The 27,756-nt window shown below is 43.9% G+C and overlaps 1 protein-coding gene across 10 annotated transcripts in view; it reads right to left on the bottom strand.

Moving 5' to 3' along the window:
* The window catches only part of EYA2 (EYA transcriptional coactivator and phosphatase 2), a 171,722-nt gene that overhangs the window by 15,936 nt on the left and 128,030 nt on the right, over nucleotides 1-27,756 (bottom strand). For 9 of the 10 annotated variants that reach the window (XM_075901579.1, XM_075901580.1, XM_075901583.1 and 6 more), the window contains 2 exons: nucleotides 13,103-13,192; nucleotides 783-841 (listed from right to left, as the gene is read on the bottom strand). In XM_075901579.1, coding sequence (XP_075757694.1) covers nucleotides 783-841; nucleotides 13,103-13,192 — 149 coding nt within the window. The remainder of the gene's footprint in view (nucleotides 1-782; nucleotides 842-13,102; nucleotides 13,193-27,756) is intronic. The other variant, XM_075901581.1, reaches the window with a different exon arrangement.

Below are 27,756 nucleotides of genomic sequence, written 5' to 3' on the forward strand. Positions count from 1 at the left end.
GGTTGGGCTTAGACGATGCCGTGACCATGGAGTCCTGCACTGTCAAGTTTGTCAACATATTCCAATAAAGAAATGTCATATGGAAAATAAGTGGCTGGGGTGTGTAGCTGGTACAATCAGAAGACAATGTGTTGAGGTAATTAATTCTCAAATTACACAGCAAGTAGAGTGGGTGATATGTTAATAGTACAGTTGCCATGGCAGCCTTGAGATCTTACAATAAACAACAATACAGTAACCAGGAGTCAATTCCTGTGGAAAATATAATTACACTGTAACTCATGTTAACATCATTGCTACCTCTTGTTAATCATACAATTTCCTTGTAATACCACAGAATACGGGGATACATATAGGACCTTCAGCTGCAAAAATGGGAATTTTCCCATTGGGCAAAGCTCCTGGGAATTCTGGGCCTGAGTTCCATACAGTCCGGACACAACACTGCACAAGTGTAAGGCTCCAGTATGGTTTTGAAATCTACGCTGGCTGGCCAAACCATATTTGAAGGCATAGCTGAGTCAAGTTCAATCCATTTTCAAATTGTTTTCCCAGTGTGGCTTTAACTTAGTATGGATCGGGCCTGAGAGTAAGGCCTGGGCATATAAGTGGGAGAAAGAGGACTTTTGTGCTCTTTATGCATTGATGAATGCAAGGAATATGGAAGGGGAAAACAGCAAGATCGAGAATGTTATTTATATTATACCACTGCTCATTCTCAAGCTATTTCTGAGGAATTGTGGACTGTTTGAGCTGAAGGTTCCAGTTCAGAGATTACCTACCTTAGATCTTGTCCATTGTCATCTGAAGATACGTCGTCTATGTGTATTTGGTCACAATCCTGAAAAGCATAAACACACACAACAAAACCCCCATATCAATCAGGAAATGATATTGCCTTGAAATAACAAATTTGAAAGACGAATTTTCATGAAATTAAAAACACATTAAAGCCAGATAGTAAGGTAAAATCAGGTCACCCATGTATTGCTCAAACTCTCAACAAATTCCAGTCAACTAATTAGATTACAAGACAATTTGTGGCTTGGTCACAACATGAATAGAATTACTATGTAAGAATTGTGTGAGATCACAACAGTTCTTGAATTGCACAGTAAGATGAAATTGCTTCCTATTCATACAGAAACATGTAAAGCTCATGCAAAGAAACTTTTTTAACCAGTAAAATAGTAGTAGTTTACATGCATTGTTGGTATTACAATCAGCAGCCTTCCCCAAGAGCATTACTTATTGTACCAATAAGAATATTCAGGCTTAACTGAAGGGAAAGAAGAAAAACCCCACTTTCTAGGTCTTGCTACAGAAATTTCCTGTATGAGGCCTTGCTCATATTTCCCCAGTGCTTGCTCGGGCTTTACCCTCTCCTGCTCATGCATCAAGAAGAGAAGGGATCTTGCCATATCCACATTCCACAGACAAAGTTAAGAAATAATGCACATAAATAATAAGGAAATCAATCTAGGAAATTTAAACTGAAGAGATTATGCACTTGGAGCTTAGCTTGCATGAAATATGCTCTCTGGATCTTATCTAAATTTCTCTTGTTTGAGTGGTGAAGGCTTTACCTCAAAATCTCAAGAAATGTTATTTCTAGGTTTCTTTCTCTGACTTGACATTGTGATTAAAAAGGGGATGAGGAAGAAACTTGGGAAGCCTTTCTTTCTCTCTCTTCTTTGACCCTTACAGGGAAGGAGCAATGTGTGTTGCAAAAGCCCTTGGAAGCCAGCAGTTATTGGTCTGGTTGTTTTGGTTGATCTACAAATGAATTTCTGAAATGGAATTCCAATTCATCTGATGAAGTGGATTTTACCCATGAAAGCTCGTGATTCTATATATTTTTGTTAGTCTCTAAAGTGTCACGGGACTACTTGTTTTTAGAAGTGCAAGGGGACTCTTAAGCAGTTACTGATGGTTCTTTATGTGCTTCACTAGTCATTCTTTGTTATCTACATTCTAAAGCTTGTAGTAGTCTTGCTACACAGCCAAGGATTTCTATGAGCTATTTAAATCCATCCCCTCCTAACCACAAGATTTTTTCGTGTGTGAGCAATTTCCAAAGGGAAGACATCACAGACATGCCTTCATAAATGCATTGAGACAGTTCTGTTCACAAATCCTACATTTCTGCAGAATGGGTAAACATTTCAAAATCATGTGTGTCCTTGAGACCATTTTGAAAGTAGAACTCCTAAGTCTCATTTTCAAAAGTGACTAAATCACTCACATGCTTTTGAAAATTATATCCACCATCCCTATATAGGAAGGCAGAGTTTCCTGAGCTCTAAATGCACTTGAGAATTATAATGCGATTGAAGTAAGAATAATTGTATACACACACTTTCCTTTGGAAATGTAGACCTAAAACATCAAGAACCATCATGTCCGAGATATATTAATGTTGCTTCCCTCTTATGGTATAATACTACATCCCTTAAGGTACAATTCCGGACTTTTGCTGAGTAGAGGTTTCTAAAGGATCTAATTCAATCCAGTGCCCATCTCCTCTGTTCCTTCCTTGCTTTATAATTGAGGACATTATTTTAAGTGAGTGCCGACTCTACAAATGGGAGCTGAGAAAATAAATTAATAGCAGAACTTTGCTGGCACACCCCACCACTCTCAAATTAAAAAAACATTCCCAACCGTGGTTGTGAGCTATGAAAGCCACGCTGGAATAATATTGTCACAGCCCACTCAGCTTCAGTTGCATTGTGCTGTGCATTATGTAAGGGGAAAGGCATTTGTGGGGGATCTGCTTTTCTCATTTACAAATGAATTGTTCTGTATTCTGAAGTGTGACAACAGTAGCTATCACATTTCTGATTTAATAAAATACCATGACACTTGGTGAGACGCTACCTCATAATCCACCAGCCAACCCTACCTATCATATTACTGGGTAAAACACAGAGAAGCTGAATACGGCAAGAATGTAGGCCATGCTTTACTACTTGGTTACCAGACTAATTTTTCATTCTCACAGAATTTACTTCGGACCTTAGCGAGAGGGGAAGGAGGACAGGAATATCTGGGCAGCTGAAGAGAACATCCAGATTGTTTGAATGAAAGTCAGCAGTGAGGACATTTCCGAACACTAGTTTTCACATCTGTTGCCTTTTTTAAAATGATACTCCAGGCTCTCATAGAGCTGCATGATTAGTGTGGCACACATGGGCTATAATATCTGATTCAGGAAATATAAAGCCCTAAACACCATATTGAGCCTTTTAGAACCAGACCTTTTGTAAAGTTCTGAAATGCTTGGACTATTCTTTTATTTTCTTCTGCCTCCATGTGGGACCTGATACAGACAAGCTAAAATAACAGGAAACAGACTGTGCTCATGATATGTCCAATTTTTACAAAAGGCTCAAGAGGTCTGGAAGAGGATCCAGACTTATTTTCTTAACCAAAATAAACCAGAGCTCTGAACATCATGAGGATGCACACGTCCTTATAATTGACATCAAGATGTGGCCCTGAGTGTTTTCTTTGTGAGTACTCCGAGGTAAAACAGCCAATGACTTTTCAAGTATGTACAGACTATAACAGGTGATATTTAAGATATCCTTGGTTAAACAAACAGCTCTCCCTCACTGTAGCAACAGGTCCACTGAACAACACTCAGAATGCTTAGCCCCCAGGGATGGCTCCAAAAGGTAGCTTTATAAACAGTGTTCTAATCTCGCTGACACTTGCATGTTTTTCTGTTTTGTATTTTCCGGACCAGCGGTTTTCAAACTTTTTTTTCTCATGACCAGCTGAAGAAAATCGTTGATGCCTGTGACCCAACATAATTTGACTAGAGTGTGGGCTGCAGGGTGGGGCTGAAGAGAGCTTTGGGCTGTAGCAGGGGACTCAGGCTTTGGAGAAGAGGGGAGTCAGGGCTGGGGCAGGAGGGGCTTATCTCAAGGGGCTCCCAATCAGCAGTGCAGCAGGGGTGCTAAGGCAGCTTCCTGCCTGTCTGGGCACTGCAGACCATACTGCACCCCAGAAGCAGCCAGCAGCAGATTCCCAGACAATGGATATGCAGAGCTAGTGCTCAGGGTAGGGGCAGTGTGTGGAGCCCTGTGTGCTCTTCTACACCCCAGGAGTCAGGCCTGCTGCTGGCTACTTCTGGGGCGTAGTGCAGTCTGCGGGGCCAGGAGGGGCAGGAAGTCTGCCTTAGCACCCCTTCTGATGACCCTGCAGCAAGGAGACTCAGTGCCTGACATGCCACGATCCAGTTCTGGGTTCTGACCCTTAGCGTAAAAACCACAGTTCTAGACTTCTCACCAAACAAAGGTAAAAGAAAGGAACGAATATCGTTTTAGACAGAGATGCACAGTCAGCATTGCAGGATTTAGTGAAATAACCATGGGACTTGAAGCCCAGGGTGCCTGAGTTCTAATTTTACCACTGCCTCACTATGCTGCCTTGAACAAGTGATTTATCCTCTCTGCTCTTCCTGCTAATACAGTAGAGCAGGGGTTCCCAACCTGGGGTACGCGTACCCCCAGGGGGTACGAGAAGCTTGTCAAGGGGGAACGGGGAATATTTTGTAAATACTGTAACTAGATTATCCTAATTGAAATATTCCAAAACTAACAGTGTTAGTGAAACAAGTTGTGGATTCTAGAGTCTAGAATTTATTTCCTTTCATATTGAATAGGGGGAACGGGAAGGTTTACTAAAAGCCAAGGAGGTACGGGGACCAAAAAAGAGAGACAATGTGGGTGAGAGAATATATTTTATTAGACCAACTTCTGTTGGGGAAAGAGACAGCTTTTGAGCTATTCGTTTGACATGAAAAAGAGCACAGTGTAGCTTAAAAGCTGGACTCTTTCCCCAACATAATTTGGTCCAATAAAAGATCTCACACCCACATGGTTTCTCTAATATCTGGGGACCAACATGGCTACAACACTGCAAGAAACATCTAACCAGCCATTTGGGCAACAACGCTACCTGAATGTGCATGTTAAACATGCAAACACACATATGTCCATACATGTCAAAAAATGTGGGCCTTGTGTGACTATATATGAGTTGATCTGACATCGGATCCTGATTGACGTAACGTTTGTGTCACCATGTTCAATGGAGTCACTGCACCTTAGAGGGCCCTCTTGAGGACCTGGACCCTCTATCATAGTTCACAAACAACACTAAGTCATGCTGCACTGGTCAAAGAAATAAATTCCACTTTTTAAGTTACTCAAACCAAGAGTTAGCTAATCTACAGTGAGTTGTATAACTGTGTGCACCAAGGAGGTAGTTGGCAACTGATCAGGGGAGGACTCTAGGGGCACGCCTACACAGCAGGGCTAAACTCAAAATAGGCTACACAACTTGAGCCATGCTAACTGCATAGCTTAAGTCGAAATAGCTTATTATGACTTTTGGCACTGTGTACACAGCCGTTATTTTGAAATAGAGCACTCTTCCCTCGACTTCTCTTACTCCTCATGCAATGAGGGTTGCAGGAGTTGGAGTAAGAAGCCCGTTAATTTGAAATTATTTCGAAATAACGGGCTTGCTATGCCGACGCATACATTATTTTGGAATAACTGATGTTATTCTGAAATAATGCTGCTGTGTAGACATAACCTTGGTCAACTAAGCCTGATGATACTTTGACCAGTTCCTTTTCCGCAGGTCCATGCATGGGGATGGCTGGCTGTTAGCCTCACATGTAATTTGATTTAAGTAGGTTGCTAACCAAGTAAGGCTGGCTTGAAACAGGTTGCCTGAATGTTACTGCTGGTTCTCTTTCCTGAATATGTACAGGTCAGCCACTCCTTTCCAAAGCAATGGCTTCAGAATACACACACACAGACACAAATAAATTATAGATCGTATCCTGGATATAGACTTTCCCACTGCCCTTTGGAAAATTGTCAAAGACATAGGAAAAGGATTAATTATAACAACAGGGTCCTGGTTAACAGGCTACCCTTACACGAGACAAGCAGGGAAGAGAGTCTTGGCCAATGTTCACCCGTGTTCTGCTTGTCGATGGCACAGGCAAAGATAAGAGCAGAGAAAGATGGAATGGTTGTGCCTTGGCAGCGTATAGAGAGCTGTACACTGTATCCAGTTGGTGCAGCTATTAAATCAGCATCTAGAAACAGCTATCTAGAAAACAGACCCTTTTGAGTAATTTCTTTCTCCAGGGGTGATAGGGTTCTGGGATTTTTGTCTTTGGGACCCTCCTGATGGGTGGATGCTTTTGTTCCACTGTCACGTGTGCAGCTCAGCCAGCAAAGCCCAAGTACCACAGGAAAAGTGCTAAGAATTCAGCTCCTCTGCAGTGGAATAGCTGACGTTCAATGGCTTCAGATCACTTTAACTCTTGAGTGTTTGCAGCTAATAAAAAATGGATGCATTATTTTTGCAGTAATATCTCCCCCAAATCTGTCAGACCCTCTTGGCTTTGTTCACTTTTCAAATGAGAGCATTACACAAAAGTTAGACTGCTTAGTACAGCCATGGCCAACCCGAGGCTCACGAACCACATGAATCTCTTCCCCCGCACCCCCCCGGATGTGGCTTGCAAAGCCCCCCCGTGGCTCTTAAGCTGCCCCTGCGCCTCCAAAAATGGCCCTCTCCTCCCGGCTCCCTGTGCTGACCTGGGCAGGGGAGCCACCTGGCGCGGCCATGAAAGATGCAGAATTAAAGATGGTGGTGGGAACCTGCTGTGGCCAAAAAGCCTCAAAATGCGTTTAAGTGTATTTTCTTAAAGAGACAGAGCTTTTGTTTTGTTTTTTTGCTTGACAAATTTGCCCCGGCTCTTTGTGCTGGATCCACTGCTATCTTGGCTCTTTGCCCAGAATGGGTTGGCCCTTGGCTTAGTATTTCCTTAGACAAGTTGGCAGCACATCCCCTAAGGGGAAAACACTGCAATTCCCTCCAGCTTTGCCAAAATGTTTAACGTTGAATGTCACTCAACTGTGTATCAGTCAACCAGTCATGCTCTTCTATAAGGAGACTAGCTTTAGTATGAGCAGAAGGCGTCCTCTCTCAGACATCTGATTCAAACTGTGACTTAAGTGTTCTGCTATGATAGGAAGCTTCATCTAACCTAATTTCAGACGATTTGCACAACGACTAATTGGGTTGTGGATGGGGGAGGGGGGGAATTTGCAGTCTCACTGCACCGCTTTTCTCTCCTCATGCATCTGTTGGGAGTGCTTTCCACTGCAGCCCTGAAAACTGCAGCTTACAGTGTAAACAGTAAACAGTTCCCCCTCTGTTAAATGGGGATACAACTCTTCCTGTGATTGCCTTGTAAATTCATCAGCGCAGGGAAGTCTTTGTACAGTAGCTAACACAAATGGGCCTTGAGCTTGTTCGGAGCCCCAGGGTGCTGCTGTAACACAAAATACACAATAAATAGCAGGTGTAGGAGATCCTCTTCCAGCTGCTTTAACCCACAGAATGCCAGCTGATCTTTGCTGCCTTTTCACTTTAATTTATTTTTTAATAAGCCTTATGTAACACCTTTTCTTGGTAGCCAATGAACTGGGATCTTATCGAGAATGGACATCAATTGCCTGCCATTTAAAAGATTCATTTTATGCTGTCACAGGGATTGGGGTGCACAAAGAGCCAGTGTTCTAAGAAAATGTAAATTCATCTTCTGTTGTGCCTTGTTAGTTCTTGTTAGTGCATCAGCATTAATGAATACTTGCTGATAATGGAAATAAATATGCAAATGACAGTCACACCCAATTCTAGTTCCAGGAGTACAGTGTATGAATCATTAAATAGTTACTTATACAATATTATAGGTGTGCAAATTGTGTTAGAGAACCCTTGGGAATCACAGAATTTGGCAGTCTAATTCAAACAATCTAATCTTAGTCTTCTCATTTTGGGCATTTTTTTTCAAGTGATCACCATTCTGGAAAGATGCCATAATTGAAGTGCAAAATTATCCCTTGGGGCAAAATTTCCTTTCTATTGTATTTGGGTTAGAGACAAGCATTCCATACACAGTGGCTGTGTCTAAACTACACGGCTCCGTCGACGGAGCCGTGTAGATTAGGGTTATAGGAAAAGGGAAATGAAGCGGCGATTTAAATAATCGCCGCTTCACTTAAATTTACATGGCTGCCGCGCTGAGCTGACAAACAGCTGATCAGCGCGCTAGTCTGGACGCTTCCCTGCCGACATCAAAGCCCTTTGTCAGCAGCCCCGTTATTCCTCGTGGGATGAGGTTTACTGGGGCTGCCGACAAAGGGCTTTGATGTCGGCAGGGGAGCGTCCAGACTAGCGCGCTGAGTGGACAAACAGCTGATCAGCTGTTTGTCGGCTCAGCGCGGCAGCCATGTAAATTTAAATGAAGCGGCGATTATTTAAATCGCCGCTTCATTTCCCTTTGCCAAAACAACAAATCTACATGGCTCCGTCGACGGAGCCATGTAGTTTAGACGTACCCAGTGTGTGGGTACTGAACTGCAGTTGATACAACAAAAACCTTAATTTGAGGGAAGCTCATAAAATGGTTGCTAACCAGTGTCTATCTCACTAACTCCCATTCCTCCTGGGAAACCACCAATAAATTATTACAAAGACCTTGTATAGATCAATCAACAACTCCCTGAAGCCAAATGGGGTAACTCCTTAATCGCAAATGAGCATCCAACCAATGGGCAGAGGTTGAGTTTGCTGCTGCCTCCTATCTCCTGTTCAGCTGCAGAAGGTGGAACTTGCAGTGCGTGGAGCATTCCCACCTCTAAGCCTGAATGTGTGAGAATAGACTTGGCTACGACAGCCCCTTATACTGTGTACACTAGTTTGGAAGGTGAACACAGCAGCAGCACATGGAGGTTCAGCACTTAACCTGAACTGCTAGTTCAATATAAAGCTAGGAAGGAAGACTGCAGATGGAAGGGATCATTATGCTAATGTGAGACAGACTGTATTGGGAGACAGAACGTACCCGGCACCAAAAAAGCCTGGACGGACTATTACAGGTACATTCACCAAAAGCTGGGAACCACTTTTCTACTGAATTCACCTTGCCAAGGAAGAGGATGGGTGAGTGTATAGGGCACACTAGTCTGAACTGTCTCTCCGTGATCGTATCTGTGGTTCCAATACAATATATATGCAAGCTCTGCTGCTGACTGCAGGGAAAATAAGGCAGTCAGAAGCTTTGTGGTGTCATTGCCTGCCTGGAAAGAAATGGATGCTCTGTCTGGACATTGCATTTACCAATAATGAGCTCCCTCAGTTTCCTCACTGGGTGGGAAACTGAATAATAGGGTGGGCCTGAATAAGTAGTTTGTTTCAATTCCTCACCTTTTCCAGTTGTTCAGAAGAAACCTGTGCTTAAAATGATTGGCCTGAATTAACAGTCTTAAACATCACATTCACCTGCTCCCTGCAGTATTCTTGTTCCTTACTACAAGCTCTAACTTTGCCTTTCTTCTGTAGATGCCTGAAAGCAGGGCAGTTCAACGGGCAGTTTCAGCATTGTAGTACTGGGTGGATTTAGCTTATTGAGCCCTGCTCATCTCACCATTATGCCACTTGATGGTGCTGCTGTATACTGTAATCTCAACAGCTCTTCCACTGAATCAGCCTTTATGCTTTTTTTTTCTGCCTGCTTTTTTTTTAAATATATACTATATTGTTCTTTTCCAAGCCTAACAGTTGGTGCCCATACAATCCTCAGCTATCACTCTGCAAATACTCTCATTAATTTATCATCTAAGATGCAGGAGCACTGCAGCATGGTGAGTAAAGATGGTTGAAATTTTTGTGTTGCTTTTTTGGAGGCCAGGACAAGACAAACATTTTTGGGAAAGGTTTTCAATTCTTCTGAAAATTTCAGTTTTTGATGAAAAGTCTAATGTTCCCTCTTCTCCCCCAGAAAAATCTGAGATTGTTTTCATTTAAAAAACCCGAGAAAATTCTGCAAAAAGGTTGATGCTGGACTCATTTTATTCAGTTTTATTTTGTTGTTCTTGTGCATTACATTTCTGAAATAAGGCACTCGGACTGAAAAGTGCTATAGGATCTGTAAAACCATTACACCTGTATCCCATGTGCTCACAACTTTGCTATGGATGTGCCAAACTGGCTTAGGTCAAATAAAATTACCCCACAAGCCCAAGAACCAAGCTGAAAATTTTTAACAGCAAACTTTGCATCTCCAGTAGCCTTGAACTGTTTGGAGAAGGAAGCAGCTGGAGTCTTCATGACCTTCTTCCCAAATTGGATCTTTCTGAGGTTTATGCATCAATGCATATAGTTACAAAAAGAACAACAGAATATTTCAGTCTTTGTGAATTTAACCTGGAGGCAACGGTGATTAATGAGAGTAAATTTAGTGGTTACAGAACTGTACTCAAGGGAATGGTTTACTTAGCCTCGTCTACACTGAAAAGTTATATTGTCATAGCTACACCAGTCAGGAGCGTAAAAAAAACAACCCACCCACCGAGGTAGCTATGGCAACGTAATCCCCATGCAGACACAACTATGCTGTGGAAGTGACATTCCATCAATACAGTTAACTTCTTTTGAGGCGGTGGCATTCTTACACCTTTCAGTTGGTATAGGCTGCATCTGCGCTTACTGAACGTAGTGATACCATCTTCATAGTGTAGACAGAACTGTAGCACTTATGTAGTCCTCTCTATCCACACAGGAGCTATGGTGATACTAAGTATTACTCACGATCTTTCTCTGAGGTAGAAAGGTGCATCATTATTATCTCCATTCACAGATGGGAAAACTGATGCAGAGAGGAACAGTGATTTACCCACTAGGTCACACAGTCCATCAGGTCTTGCAAGGACTACAAACAAATTCTAGACCTTTTTGCGATAGCCAGAAATTAAGACCAGAAATCTCAAATGCTTTAAATAAAATATCTGTCACTTTAAATAAAATATTTGTACCTCTAGACCCCTTGCTCCATTCATCTGATGAAGTGAGTTGTATCCACAAAAGCTCATGATACTATCTACCTATATACCTCTAAGGTGCTGCAGGTCCATTTGGTGTTTTTTACGTTTTTTTCAGTTACAAACTAACATGGCTACCCCCTGAGACTTTTACCTTCCTTTAGTACTTTTAGGTGAATTTAAGAATTTTTCACCTGCCAAGACCTGAACTCAGGATTTAGTTCTGCTTGAAGCAGCTGAAATCCTCACTGATACTTGTAACTGTGGGACAGTAACATTCCTCATCCCGCTCTGAGAGGCTTGGCAAACCAACAACTGAATTCAAGTCTTGAAAGAGAAGTAAAACAAGGGGGGAATGTTTTCAAATGTATCGATGTGCACATTTTAATCTTACACAGTTGTGGTACAAGAATGCCCATGGTGCTGCTGCAGTATAAGCCTGGACTAATTTCTTCTCTTGCCTTGGGTTCCACACATGTGAAATGGAGTTAACACCATTTACCCACCTTTCTGACACACGCGGATGAGGAGTGTTGGGTACGTGCTAAATATTATCACTTTTTATTTAGAGCCTTAAATAGGTTTTCCTTCTTTTTCTCTATGAAAGATTTTCACTTCACACTTTGTTCCCCCATCACTAAACACTTCTTTGGAAAGGAGGGAGAGGAAGGAAATGTCAGCTCAGGTGCTACAAACTATTTATCTTTAAAGGGAAATGAAATTTTTAAGCAAGTAAAGTTCCAATTTATATAGAGGGCAATACTAGGAAAATGTTAACTCCTTATAACCAACTTAGTAATTCAATACAGCGGAGAAATGAAGGACAAAGGAATTAGAAGCCCTCCTGGGGCCTATTTCAGGCAGGTCCTGGAACAATTAAATTCTTACTTTTTCAAATTAGTAAACAGACTGAGAAGGGATCTGTGGCTACGGGCTGCAGGCACAGAAATGGGGTCTTTCCCCCTAGCCTAGATTATTCCAAGCACTTTCCAGAGTCTACTGTGCCCAAGGCACCTGAAGAGAATTCTAGTTCATTCCATTCAATTCAAGGAAATGCCATCCAGCCTTAGAAAGCATGACCTATGAGGAGAGACTGAGGGATTTGGGTCTGCAGGAGAGAAGAGTGAGAGGGGATTTGATAGCAGCCTTCAACTTCCTGAAGGGAAGTTCCAAAGAGGATGGAGAGAGGCTGCTCACAGTAGTGATGGATGGCAGAACAAGGAACAATGGCCTCAAGTTGCAGTGGGAGAGGTCTAGGTTGGATATTAGGAAAAACTATTTTACTAGGAGGGTAGTAAAGCACTGGAATGGGTTACCTAGGGAGGTGGTGGAATCTCCATCCCTAGAGGTTTTTAAGTCTTGGCTTGACAAAGCCTGGCTGAGTTGATTTAGCTGAGACTGGTCCTGCCTTGGACAGGGGGCTGGACTTGATGATCTCCTGAGGTCTCTTCCAGCTCTATGATTTATGACAACCCTGAACAAAATGATTCAATAACTCATTTAGACCCATTCCTTATGATGGGCAGATTACAAGCTCAAAAAGCTTTTCATCACCACTCCATAGCTAGTCACTCAGCTGGACATATGCTATCTTTTCTTGGGCTACGATGCGTGTTCTGGAAGGCCTTTGGCATGTTTTACACCAGTGATCGTATTTTTTTTACCTGATGCTTCTTCATCAGAGGTGGCATTCCCTCAGCTGGGGCAGACTTCCTGGGGTTAGTGCAAAGGTGCACACATGATCTCATTTGTGCCACGAGTTTGGCCGTCAGGAACTCTTCATTCCACCTTTTTTTGTGCGCAGAACAGAGCTTGTAGAGGAACAGCTTCTGTACTGGCTCAGAAGTAACTGCAAACTTGTCCCATGAGATCTGTGCTCATTTAGTTTAATGAAATTATGAAATAGTAAATTTCAGGAGGACAAAGCAACATTGTCCTCATTATTACATTTAGCAAAACTACCAACACACATCAGTGTTACTCTATTGTTTTTGAGGTTTTTTAAGACTTTAAGAGAGCAAAGATGTCGGAGAGATGTGGTAAGGTATGTTTTCAATAAGCCATCTTAGGCCCACTGGGTCAGTAATGAAAGTTTCTGGGCCTGGAAACCAAGAGTTTCCAAACTAGATACAGGTGACTATAAATAGGAAGAAGTTAAAATAAAATATGCAGCTACATACCTCCAGATCATTAAAGAACAGATGTGTATCTGCAAGGTTGAAGATCATTTCTTCCATCATAAGACCTATCCGAACAGACGTGGTGGTGTCCTGTTAGAAAGAAAAAATGTGTGTGGTCTACAGTGATTTTAATCATCCTCTTCCCCTGATTTCTGACTATGGAGAGTGAATTTGGGACATGCCCTACTCATGCAGCCATTAATGCCATTTACTTCCCAAACATATTTATCATAGGTTTGTCCCCTTCAATTTTACTCTGGTGTACGGTTGAACTCTGTTCTATCGTGATGCATGGAGCGCTCTTTCAACACTAACACCCTGCACATAGCACATTTCAGATGAGGACATGAGGAAGCTTTAAAAAAGATAAGCTTCAAGGCTGCCATGGGGCCAGTACTGTTTCTCATTTTACTTATAAATGTGACTTATCTAAGTGAAATTGGTCAGTGATAGAACCAAGGAATTCTCACTTCCAGACCCCCTATTCTAAGGTCAGACTCCTTTCTCTGCATGGCACATTTACATCATTTAGTCAACAAAACATCTTCACTGCACAATTAAGCTGGGTGATTGGCATCCAAGTTAGGCTACCCTGGTTGGGAGCAACCCCTTCTTTGCTGAGATGGCCAAAAGATTCCTTTCCAGTAAATTGTGTGGGAGAACTTGTTTGTCCTTTGGGGGAATTGTGGGAAGGGCATTGTCCAGAGGTGGGCAATAATTTTTGCAGAAAGGCCACAATGAATTTTGGTACATGGTCACAGGATGGCTCCACAGAAAGGGTAGGGCCTGGGATGGAAGGGGCAGGGCTGGGGACTAGCCTCCCCAGAGCTGTCTGGGGCAGGAGGCTGAATTAAAAACCCAGCAAAGGGCTCCCGGCTCCCAGCCACTACTGCATTGCCTGACAGGTGCCCGGGGTTGCTGTGGCTAATTATAGGGCTCCCGGTCATGGCGGTACCCTGGCAGGGGCTGGAGCCCCAAGCCTTTAATTGCTGCTATTTAAAGGGCTTGCAGCTCCCAGCCCTGCTGCTGTTGTGTTGCCCGGGAGTCGCCTGGGATTGCTGCAGCTATTTAAAAGGCTCGTGGTTCCAGCCTCTGCCAGGGTAGCACCACAATTGTGAACTGTGAACCATTTAAATAGGATGCTGCTGCCTGAGTCACTGCCTGGCAATTAAGTGACACGGGCAGCAGGATAAATAGAAAGTGGCCACATCTTGCCCAGGCCTGGCATTGGCAGACTTTCTGCACTTGACTGATTTAGCCTGCATCCTCACTACAGAGTGGGTGGGTTCTAGCCTGAGTTAAAGTGTAATGTGTAGTGTTTAACTCACATCTCTAGCCAGGTCAAGGCACCTCCAAACCAGGGTAAAAGGTTTGTGCATGTAGGCAGGGAGAAAGATGGGGGGGAAGGCTAAAAATGGTAAAAGCTAAGGTTAACTGTGAAGTGAAGATCTACTCTTAGCTCTGTTCTTGAAACACCCACTATCTGCAGTGGGGATCTGATGGACAGACTAAGTGTTTCTTTTAGGCCTTGTCTACACACAACAGTTACACTACTTTAATTATCTCAGTCTTGTTAAACCGCCAGGCTATGTCTATATTGCGCTGTTTTGTGCAAGAAATATGCAAATGAGGCGAATATCGCTGTGCCTCATTTGCATAATTAATGAGCAACCGCTTTTTGCCGTCTACACGGCTCCTTTTTGTGCAAACCTCCCCACTTGCACAAGAGCCGTTCTTCCTGAAAAAGAGAGGAAGAACGGCTCTTGCGCAAGAGGGGTTTTTTTGTACAAAAAGGAGCTATGTAGATGGCTCCTTTCTGCACAAAAGCCTCTTGCGTAAAAACGGAGCCTCGTTAATTATGCAAATGAGGCACGGTGATATTCCACGCTTCACCTCATTTGCATATTTTTTTGCGCAAGGGGGGGCAGTGTACACATAGTTATATCACTGTGAGCACGCTTCCAGGTGGAGTTATTTACATACAGGAAGCCTCTTTTAATGGGATAACTTCATCCTTACTATGGGCTGTACTGGTCTAAATGTAAAAAACACATGTATCAGTATGTTAGTCTGTATCTGCAAAAACAACAAGGAGTCTGTGGCATCTGAAAGTTTAAACACATTTATTTGGGCATAAGCTTTCATAGGCAAAGACCCACTTCAGTTGCATCTGACTAAGTAGGTCTTTGCTCATGAAAGCGTATGCCCAAAGAAATTTATTTGCCTTTAAGGTGCCACATGACTCTTGTATATAAAAACACAGGTGTAAACCAGACTACTTATGCTGCATGTTAGGAATAGTGATGTGTGTCAGACACTGCTACATACTGCAGTTTGACCAATGCTAGGATGTTTTTATTTCTTCTGATAACTGCAAATATGCATAATACCACTAACACTCTTGTACAACATTTTCATCTGCAGATCACAAAGGGCTGTACAATTGAAAGAGGCAAGCTTCCCAGCCCTGGGTCATGATGCCTCCAGCTTTTAAAAATAATTCTTACTATACTTCAAAAAGGTTTTTCCTGAGGGATGACAGAGTGATATCCTGAGTCACTCTATGTCCCACAGCCCCTCCCTCGGACCCCAGCCACATAGTCTCCCCTTTCTCCATGAGATCTAGGAGCCATGCGGCCTCCCTCTTGCTCTGACCTGCCCTGGTGAGGCCTGACGTGGTGGGAACGGCAAGCTGCATGGCGGCTGCCAGAATTTAAATTGAACTGTGTGGCTCCTCCACTGTCATTGCAGGAGGAGTAACGGTAGTTCGAATTAGGAGCTTTAGTTCGAACTACCTAGCCCATGCTGCGTGTAGCTATGGGCAGGTAGTTCGAACCCCCGCGCATTTAAAAATGGCGGCGTCTGGGACCATGCAAATAAAGCCCAGGATATTTAAATTCCGGGCTTCATTTGCAAGTTCGAATGACTACATTAGCCACCGTAGTCCGAACTAGGTGGCTAGTGCAGACATACCCTTACAGAAAGAAATCCACATAAATGTACGCCCCTTGGGCCCTGATCCTATCACCAATGAAACCAGTGGCAAAACCTCTACTGAGTTCATATACAGCAGAACTATGCTATACCTCCTGTAGTCACTATTATAACCTTTTTCCTCATAGTTCTGCAACTTTGTGGCTTTTGTTCATTGCATCATATCAACCCTTAGATCATAAACTCCCAGGGACAGGGACCATGTCTATTTTATTTCTGTGAAGTGTTGTATAAATAAGAATAAAATTCCTCCTCATCACATTGTTTACCACTTGGGAAAATAGTAATTCTTATCAGAACAAAGTTAAATGAAATAAAATAAACACTGATTTTTCATATAATTAATTTTAAATTGGCCTTGGAAGGAAGCTCCTTTCATTAAACAAGCAGCCTCACTCTATGGCAGTGTTTCTCAACCTTTTTTTAATAAAGTACCCCTTTAAAAAATATATAAATACCCCCTTTTAAAAAAATTATAAGTACCCCTAATACCTACAGTTTTCAGACACACAATTTTTTTTTCTACCATTGCAACACATTTTTTCAAACAACTTAATTGTAGCCAGGCAGGTGATGACATTTTTGGGTGCAAAAAGTACAAAAATAATAAAGTAATATAAAACTTAAAATAAAAATTCACTTTTCTCCAAATTTCAGTTGTGCTGACGTACCCCCCAGTCTTCTCTCGAGTATCTGTAAGGGTATTCGTACCACTGGTTGAGAAACACTGCTCTATGGGATCTGCTCTCCTTTTGTTGGGAATATGTAATTCATGATAACTACTTAGTTTATTACTTCAAACTTGACAAACAAGCACCTGACATGGCCTCTTGTGTCATTTGTTGTTCCATGTTGTTCTTTTAGAAGCTGGTTATGACCTAAACCTCAGCCTTGCTCTACACTATTAAATACAATTCTGTCATTTTCCGTGTCACACATCCCACACACGTTCAGGCCCAAATAGTTAACTTGCTTCTCCAAGCCCAGTGTGAAGTAAGAGGAACAAACATGAGGTAGAAGAATCTTTCATGCTATTCATCTGAAAACTATTTTCTTAGTCATTAAAAAATATTTCTAAGACACAAACAAAAATATGTTGTCATTAATTTGGTAAACACCCTCTTCACTCAAATGGATTTTGTCTGATCAAGTTAAACAGCAATAGAAAGCTGGAAAAAGGAGAGTTTCCACAACCGGCTTTCATTTGTAATGCATCTTTATTAGGTCAGGGATCTCTCATTTTTGTGTGCCTTGAGAGTATGTGGGTGGTTTTCTCCCACTGAAGTTACAAGTCCTGCTAAGATAGTACAGATTTATATGTAGACTTTGCCCTAATTTTCTGCAGATTTCTGTGGAGTCATGTTATTGCATGGTGAGGTCAGTAATGAAGTTGTTTGGGAGGTCTACCAGGGAGCACTGCGTTTAGAGCCTGAATATGTTTCAGTCAACCTAGGTGGCAGATGTTGTCGACACGGCTGGCATATCACACAATAACCTAATTATTACGCATTCTTGATGTAGCGCTCTTTAATTAGAGGACAATGGCTGTGATTTCAGCTTCATAGATGACTCACAGGGACTGCACTAGAGAAATGTTCATTCACTCATGTTTGAACCTGTTTTCACTGCCCTAGAGAGAACGGTGCTTTTTCCTATGGGGGGAGGCAGTAAAAAAAAATCAAAAGCTTCGCTTTGAACACCCGACCCAAAAAAGTTGTCATCAGACATCTAAATTCACCCCACATGTAATGTCTTACATTTAAAAAAAATTCTCTCTGGCTATTTAATGTGTTGGGATCAAGGATCAGATTAAGAGCCATGTGTATGCTGGTGATTTCAGCCACTGAAGTAGCTGCCTCCAGGTGGAATCCTAATACAGACTAGCAAACCTGCTGTTAGCAATCAGAATACAGGTGGTCTAACCCAGTGATCACAGAAGACATCAGGTCTCATGGGTGCAGCCGGCACCCGACTCAAGGAATAAAGTTGAGGATTAACTCCAGAGTCAACTGCCAATTGCCAAAGCCAGAGTCAAAACTAGAGTCAGATACCAAAATGCCACAATCAAGAGTCAGAGCAGGACTGGTCAATGATGGGCAGAAGTGAGGTAAAAAGCAGGCACCGAAGGAGAGTCAGGGATTAGGCAGGGAGCAGGTGCATAGTGAGGAAAAGGAGCATGGACAGGGGCAAGGAACAGAGAATACAGGTACCAGCAGGTCTAGCACTGTAGCCATGGGCAACCACCAAGTGTTTGAGAACTGGGACATCACACCTGCTATATGTTGCAAGCTGCACTGGTGCAACTTTACCTCTGCTTGAAACTGGGATAAAACACACAGTTGCAAATTGTGTCTGAAAGGGCTCTCTGCCTGCCAACTCTGGAAATTCATATCAATGCACCTACCTCGGTAGGTACCACCAATGGTTGAAATCTGAGCAAATCAACAGTGTATATGGTGCCATTGCAGAGCGAGACAAGTTAGAGCACATTCATTCTCTTCAGCTCACTGGTGCTTGGAAGACGTTACTTAAATAGTCTGTGCAGGTGTTGGCTATCTTAAATGCCCTGTGTGAATAACACTGAAGGGAATGTGTCTACTCAAGTGAAGTTACATCATGGACTAACACAAAGGCAGGCAGAGCAGGAATCAGGAGCCTGGAACCAGAGACAGTCAGCATTTAAGCCAAAGGCCAAATCTGGAGACAGTAGCCAGGCCTGGGGATATAAAACCAGGGCTCTGGTACAAGACAGGAATCAGTCAATGTAGCACCAAGGAGGCAATTCATCTAGGTCCTCAGACAACTTCTGCCTCCTTCTGGCTTAACTAGTGAGCCTGAGCCAACAGCAGAGGCTGGATGTCTCCTCCAATCAGGAGGCAAGGAGCACTGGGAATGGGGCACAGGCAGGGGTAGGGATGTCAATGAGTAGTTGACTAGACGATTAACTGATAAGTCTAGAAGAATCAGTTAATGTAGTCGACTATTCGCTTCTCCTCCTTTGCTGCCTCTGATACAGAGGAAGCAAGGGTGGGGAGCAGGAGCCAGTGCTAGGAGAGAACTGGCTTAAAAGCCTGCTCCCCCCAGCACTGACTCTGCAGTGCCACCTGCCCCCACTCTGCATGGCTGCCTCTATGAGGGGAAGGGGAGGCTGCTGCAAAGCAGCCTCTGTCCACAGTGGGCCCTGACTCGCCACAGACAGCGACTGCTACACAGCAGCAGCCTCTGCCTGTGGGGAGGTCCGAGCTCCCTGCGGACAGAGGCTGGAGCAGCCTCTGTCTGTGGCCAGTCTGGACCACTGTGGGCAAGGTCTGCTTTGCGGCAGCCTTCAACCTCCTCTTCCCCAGCAGCCTCTGTATCAGAGGCAGCAGTGCAGGGGGCTCCCTGGGATTAGGGCTGTAGCATACTGACTGCTGGCCCTGCTCCTGGGGACTATAGAATAGTCAACTAACCTCTAAGAATTCATGTGGTTACTTAGCTATTCTATTACCTACTATCTAACATCCCTAGTCCAGGGGCTGCTCTCTGGCGTCCCTCTCATGGCACATGGTGGGTACAGGGTTCCCTACAGCTGCCCAGGTGGCTCTTACCCCGGCCAGGCTCCGGCTTCTGGCTTAGGAGCAGGGCTTCATGGGGAAGATGAGAGGGGCGTCCAATCAGGAGCTTCAATGGCAATGCCTCAATTTTAAACTAGTATCAACAAGCTGCCAGGCACTGGCTGCATTTGGGGCAGGAGCATCGGATCCCTTATAAAAGTAGTGGGGGGCATGAGGCCCCACTCCCTCATGGGTTCCCTCCTCTTTCCCCTGAAGACCTGCCCCCAGGCCAGAAGACAGAGCTTGGGCAGGGTAACAGCCGTTCCTGGCAGCTGTTGGGAGTGGGAGGCCTGGGAGAAGCCCCTGGCCTGTGTCCCCATCCCGCTGGCATGTTAGCGGACAGTTTGAGGTTCCCCACTGTTGCCTGGGTTCCCTGGGTGGCTCTTATCTCAGCTTGATTCTGTCTTCTGGCCTGGCCAGGGGCAGCTCAGGAAGTAGGAGCAGCCCAGGAGGCCCAGGCTGCTGTGGGGAACCCTGGACCCTCCACTTGCCCTGAGGAGTGGGGACATGGGCCAAAGGTTGCAACTGAACTTCTCACATAATTCAGCTACCTGGACTCCCTGGCCGGTTCTTACCTCAGCCTGACTCTGGCTTCTAGCCTGGTCTGGGGTTGGGTCTGGAGCAGAAGAGGAAGGGTAGAGGACCAAGTCCTGCCCTGAAAAGTGCATGAGGCAGGCCCTCCCACTTTCAAAAGGCCTGGATTCAAGACGCACAATCCATCAAAGTTACGTCATGGGAGCTGTTTTGGAAACAAGATGCTGCTAGGAAGGAATCAATTTTTTGTTTTAATGAAGCAATTTATTTCTTCTATATACCAAGGGCCACTGCCTTTTAAACCTCCTTTAGCATAGCTCAGTGTTCGGTATCCTTCATTTGGCTCTTTTCTTTGGGGCTGTTTGCAGCTTTATTGATAGCGGCAGTGGAGTGGGGAATGTTTCTGCAGCACAGTGTATGAAGTTCACTTTGTTTTAAACCAAAACAATATGTAGATTAAACTGCAGAGGAGAAAAATATCCTTCCCTTGAGAGAGAGAGTGTGATGGAATGAAAATAAAAACAGAAAAACGGGGAAGTCATTTGGGGAAATAATTTGGCACTAATGCATAGCTCGGTATGGACACTTCCTTTACAGTGGGATTCTTTTCCAAGTCTTAAACAAAATTAAACAGGAAAATCAGCACTCCCAGTATTATTTATTGTATGTGTTTGTGTCCAGAAGCCAAGGCTAAGGCACCATTGTTTTTACATGTAGATGCATGGATTTGATTTCACCCAGAAAAAAGGCTATTCAATATCTGAGGGTAGGACAAAGTCTGACCTCTTCTCTGAGGGGACTTGAGTTTCCGGAGAATCACTTTGAACAAGTTAGAAGCACTGTCAGCTTGGTATCAGAATACGTCTAGGATAAGACACAAAATCAGTGTCTGGCTATAATTGTTTGAGATCCATGTAAACCTATGTAAGTAGTTTGACGCTTATATCAGTACAGATATCAAGACACAAACACAGATGTAAGGCACATAATAAATGTCATATGGAGACTTTGGTCCAACAGTCAGCTTCCTATTTGCACTCCCTTTCTACCAGGGCAGGCTGAACATCCCATGCCTGAGGGCTGCTCTCTTTTATTTTGGCTGTCACCATGTGTAAAGAGCTGTTCCAGCAGGCAGTGATCCGCCAGGCACAAGGGAGCGCTGGGTTTTGGGAGAGCAGAGATCATAAAAGCTGCTGCAGTGGCTCTGTGTTATCTGAAGATCCCCTCACACTGTATGGCAGGGGTCAGCAACCTTTTTTGGGTCGGTGGGTCTCTGACCCACAGAAAAATCAATGGGGGACCGCACACAAATGAGAAGAAAACCCCCAAAACAACAAAAAAAACCCACCCTAACCGACATGGCCCCCGACTGAGGAGGAGAAAGACGCTCCCCATGTTCCCCTCACACTCCAAAGCATCGGGGGTCCCAGCCTCATAGATTTTGTGTATCCCAACCCCACAGAGGGGCAGTGGGTGGGGGTGGGGGTTGGAGTGCCAATGTAGGCTCCCCAATGCTGGGGGGGGGAGGGGGGAAGGCCTGAGCCTTGGGGGCTGAATCTGACCCCTGGGCCTTAGGTTCCCCATCCCTGCTGTAGGGAGATACTCTACTGGCTAAGTCAGCTTTTGGGCAGCTTCTTATTAGCAGAGGAGTGCAAAGTAGGGATGCGCTTCTTGTAGAGTCTGTCGACCAGTCTATTTCCCCAGTCCTCCCTTGCTGCCCTATAAGACAGAGGCAGCGGGGGGTGGAGGAGTACTTAAAAATGGCAGCATCACACAGCTGTTTCAAAGGGGCAGCCGTGTAGCTCAGTGTCAGCTAAGAATCCCCCTGACAATCCCAGTTGATCCTGGGCTCCCCTGCAGCATTTCCCCAGATCCCAGGGTTAGCTGGGGAGTCCCCCAGTGGCTCCGGGCTCCATGGCTTTGAAACGCACAAGAGCCCCCGCTCTTGTACATTTCAAAGCAGGCACCCACATGCAGCCCGGAATCAGCCGGACTTCCCACTGGCCCCAGGCTGCATGCGGAGTTCCGCATTCCTCCATTGAAATGTACAAGAGCCCCAGCAGTCAATTAACCACATTTTAACATCCCTAGTGCAAAGTTGCCCTAATACTCTGGAATGCTGAGCCCTATGACTGTCAGGGATCTGTTACTTTGTGTTATGCTCATGTGCACCAAAAAACAATTAATCCCAATTGCCCAGTTCTAAGGGATACTTTCACTTTGCACAGGAACCCAGTGGGGAGACTGGGCCCTCAGACTCCTAGAAAATTGATCTCCTCCCATCAACCAGTTTCCACACTGAAAATAACAAACTGGAAATACAAGCCCTGAGAGTTTGTTTAGTAACATTAGAAGAGCGAGGTCCTACCTCTTAACTAGTCTACTGGTTCTGTGTTAGCAAAGAAGAACAATGAAAAGATGGGATAGAAAACAAGAAATAAACCCCTTATAAATAACACCCAGGATGTCACAGTCCATCCCTGAATGTGTCACCTCACCTCAGCCATGCACAGCTGCTGGAGCTTCCTAACATGGTAAAATTAAACAACTTCACACAGTTACAGTTGTGGCTCTAAGAGACGATACCTTTAGGAGCCCCTAGAGAGGTCAGCGGCTGTGCTACCATTGGAGAGGATAGAATACCTGCCCCTTTCCCACGGGACTGGAGAGGCTTGTAGCACCCCTTTGGAACAGTCCCTTGGGCACTAGGGAGTCCAGGATAAAACCTGAAACTGTGTCCATCTAATGCAGCAGGGCAGACCCTTGCCTCACCTTGCGTTCCTGTGCTCAGCTGAGCAACCACTTGGAAGTTAATTACACACTCCTGCTGTTAAACACTCTGCTCCAGGATATTTCTCACTGGGTAGGAACATCTCCAACTCCTTCTCCATGAGCAAGGTGGGCTCCCAAAAATGGGAAGACAATTTTCCCTACAACAGTTTTGATTCATAGTATTTGAACTGATCAGTGACATGCTAACTATCTGCTTGTGATGTGCTTGGCCATCACTCTCATTTCTAGCCAAGGAGGGCCTCAGGATTATAGACCATTGCACAGTTCAAGTCAGGTGCCTGATGCTCGGACATGCCTTGCACCCACTATTCCTATTGGGATGAAAGGCACCCAGAACCTCCTAGGATCTGGCTCTATTGCTCTGGGGCAGTGTTTCCCAATTTTAGTTGGCCACAGAACCCCTAGGGCTGTCTTTAAAAAAAAAAAAAAAAAAAAAGTCCCTGCCGCATTTCAAACAAACAACCCCCCCCCCCAAAAAAAAAACCTCTCGCCGCTGCAATTTCCACCACGCCTCTGTCTCTTTAAGACAGGGCATGGGGGGTGCCAGCTCTTCGCAGAGCCCTTGCTTTCCAATTGGGAAACACTGCTCTGGGGGAACAATGTTTTGTTCTCTTGCTATAAGAGCAGCCATTCTGGAGGAGACCAATGGTCTGTCCAGTTCCAGGGCTAGCACAGCATCAGAGGAAGGCAAAAAATGCTTAGCCCAGCTAATGATTGTGGTGTTATTGTGGCTTTAATAGAATGAACAGACTCTTCAGGATATGGGAACGGACAATCGGAGGAGGCAGTTACATTGACCTAAGATGTTCTGTACATATGTTAACATCAAACTTTATTAGCTATTCAGTTATTAGCAATGATTTAGTATTGAAACTGATGGATTACTTGAATATTTAACACTGATTAGCTGATGTAGGTAACTACAGAGGCTGGGAGCAATGTTCTCTTTAATCTTTTCCATCCATGTACAGATTTTTTTCCATCCACGCAGAACAAATTTTATGTGCACTGAGGCATGTGCAAATGTGCACCACCAGTAGAAAAACAAACAAAAATAGCTGGAGGCACTCCGCTAATGAGGTGGGCGGCATATGAATCTCTCCTGCTTGGCCACACAAGTGCCCTGCTTACAGGGAACACTGGTTGGCAGCAGGGGTTGTTTGATGCTCACTGCAAAACAGAATACACCACCTCAAAGCAGCACCAAATTCTGCTGAACAAGAACAACAGATATAAAATGTGTAGCCATAGCTCCATGGCTCCAGCCATCAACACCCCCCACAACACACCTTTCAAGAGCCCAGAGTCCTCCACATGCCCTAACACAACATGTGGTATAACTCATCCAGTGCACTCAATGCCCCAATAGCAACCCCGTGGGTGACACAAGACAATCACTCCACTCCACAAAAGGAAATCTTCAAAAGATGAGCACAAGTATGTTAAATTCACATCATTTTGCTAGATATTACAAATTATGGAATGAATAGGCACATTGGATTTACAGTTTATTACAAACTGTAACATACTTAAATTACCTCCCCAGCTTCTTCCTTTTTGCCCTTCCCTTCTGTGACTGTTGAGGTGTTAACAGGCCATTGCACCTTGAATGTTCCCTTGAAATATGTATTAACTACTTATGCTATACAATCTGTGCCACCTTGTATTTAGCTCTGACTCTCTGAGTACCCTTCCCAGACCCAAAGAAGCGCTCTGTGGCTCGACGGCTTGCTTTACCCACCAACAGAAGCTGGTCCAATAAAAAGATATTACCTAATCCATTTTGCCCTAAAGTATGCATTACAAACACATGTATTTGTTACCACCTGCAGCTATTATGCTTCCATTTGGCTGGCCCATCAGAGCCAGTTATCTCCTACTCCTGGTGATATTGTAAAGGAAGTGAGTAGACAATTTGTCTCTGGCAATGTTTCAAGCGTAAATCATTCTCACCTCAGTTTCTGGTTCCAAAACACTCTGGTTCCAAGCTTCTGTCTTGCAGGTAAATTGTTCAGACTTGCATGCCATTAGCACAGGGGTAGAGCTGACTGCTTTGATAACATACGGAGGATAAAACATTGAAGCAGCTTGTTGTCTGAGTATGTCTCTGTTTAGATATGTGCCAATTAACCTGACATTCTGACTGTTAGGATATTGTAATTCTGAGCCCACATTTTGGATTCAGATTTTTTCCCCTTAAATAAATAAAAAACCCTCCTATTTAAAATCAATCAGACTTTAAACCCCTGCCAAATACCTGCTTATGCAGTGAACAAATAATTACTTTTCTACAAGGAAGAAAGTATTAATTAAGAGTATTCATCAGACTCCTATTCTGTAGGGTTTATCTGATGGTGGTGTCAGCCAGAGGTGAGAGATGGATTAGTACACAATCAAGGACTTTCCAAGTTAAATCTCCTCCTTGCAGTTAGCTGTTAATAATAAAGTTGTCACTAAAGGAGAGAATTTAATGGTTTTAATTGGGTTTAATTGCTTGGAAACTTCTAGAAAATGGACCAGTTTGTTTGGTTGCAATATATAAAAAAGTGAAGATTATAAAGAGCAAGAGAAAGAGAGGGCTGGGCCACATGTTTGAACAAAGACAGATTGTAAGAATCATTTATTTTTGGCTGGCGAACTGCATGCCCTGACCAGACTGTAAGAGATGGATGTATCTCATTCATAAGCAACCAGCAGGGGTATGCATAGGTTCTGTTATTTCTAATGCAAACAGGTATGTTTTTTGTACTGGGTTTTGGGGGGGGAGGGATATTCTTCTTTTTTTTATTACAATTTGTTTTAAGTTGTGAGGGGAAAGCATTTATAGAGCTAGACTAATGCTAGATGTAGTCTCCTAGTGCTTTGATTCCTGGATGACACAGCTAAAAGAAGATGGGGGTAAATTTTTTTTAAGGTACTTAAGTGACTTAGGAGCCAAATCCTATTTCCAAAAGTGATTTAGGAACCTCTTCATGAAAAATCAATGTGACTTTTTGAAAATGGGACTTGATCACTTTTTAAAAGTTCACTTTAGATCTCATGTCAACCTCCTGACACTCTCCTATAGTCTAAAACTGCCCATGAAACACATATGAATGTACAGTATAGATATTTGCTTTACCAGAACACTGAAAAATTCAGGTTTATTAGACATCCCATGGAACCTGAATGAACAGCCCTAAGAAACACTACCACTGTAAACTTTGCATGGCAAAAATAAATACCAGACAGAGCGAAAACTTTCCTGATTTCCATTATTCACAGCTGCCTTTTTAAATATCCTTAAAGTATGGTTGGGAAATAACAAACAAACCCTGCTAACATCATTCAGAGCACTGACAGATATCTAAATACCAGCAGTAAATCCCAAAGGCACCACTGCATTAAATCAGATGACATGTTCTTTTTTTATCTGTTTCATACAATTTTCTTGGCTCCTAAAATCTTCTTCTGTGGTGAATGTCTAATGGAAAGTTACTACAGTACTCAAAATACAAGTTGGACCTCTCTGGTCCGGCACCCTCGGGACCTGACCGATCCCAAATGAGGGAATTTGCCAGACCAGAGAGGTCCCCCGTTACTGGCTCCCCAGGCCAACTTCCCTCCCTGCTGCCAGCCACAGCCGCCCCCTTCTCCCTCCCCGCTCCACTGCTGCGTCCCTGGCAGCCCGAACTGCCTTGGCCCCAGCTCCACTATTGGGGTACGTCTAGACTACATTGAGTTCTGTCGACAAAGCAAGCTGCTTTGTCGACATGGTAGTGTAGACGCAAAGGACAGTTTACATGCAATAACACTTTCTGTCGACAGAAACTCTGTTGACAGAAGGCGTTATGCCTCGTAAAATTAGGTTTACCAGCGTCGACAAAACTGTGGGGTTCTGTCGACGTTATGTCGACAGAACTTAGCGGTAGTGTGGACGCAGGTATAGTTTTGTCGACAAAAGTCCACTTTTGTCGACAAAACCCTGTAGTCTAGACACACCCTTGGAGTTGCCATGTCCCTGGCTCTGGCCACACTACCGTGGCTGCCACGACTGCCCCAGCCCTGCTATGGGGCTGCTGCAACCCCTGCTGCGCTATACCAGGGCTCCAGCACTGGTCCCAGCCCCAACAGGCTTCGTGCCATCAGTCCTCTTGCCACTGGGGCTCCCAACCAGGACTCCCTGGTCCAGGAGCACCCGTGGTCCTGCCACACCATGGATGTTGCCAGATGAGGGAGTCCTGGTTTTGGGAGGTCCAACCTGTAGTAAGATTTTTTCAAATCCGTTTTAATGTAGTTGACTATAGTACAAGGCAATTTTTATGTCTATTTTTAAGAATTGCTGAAGTGGTTCTTGTGGGGTTTATTCCAGTCCAGCCTCTATTGTTTCTCATCACAGAACTGAGTAAGAAAAGCAAAGAACAATTTCTGACAGAGATAGGGATGGTTAACACTAAGCCAGTCTCAGGAACAGTCCTATCACTCCACGAATGTTCCACATCCTGCAAATTTGGCTTGCCAAGTATGAAATAAACATCTTGAAACATCTGTGGGGATGAACTGACATTGTGATGTCTTGACCCTGAGTTGCAATAGGATGGTGCAATGCCAAGACACCAGGACACTGGAACAAAGCATTGTGATGTTGTGACTTTGTCCAATAAGGCAACATTTTAAAGATTTGATTTTTTGAATTACAGTAATAGATAGAGGCCCTGACCAAGTTAAAACATCTATTGTGCTAGGCAGTGTACATGCACA

Source organism: Pelodiscus sinensis, chromosome 18, assembly GCF_049634645.1.
Source record: "Pelodiscus sinensis isolate JC-2024 chromosome 18, ASM4963464v1, whole genome shotgun sequence".
Classification (NCBI taxonomy): Eukaryota; Metazoa; Chordata; order Testudines; family Trionychidae; genus Pelodiscus; species Pelodiscus sinensis.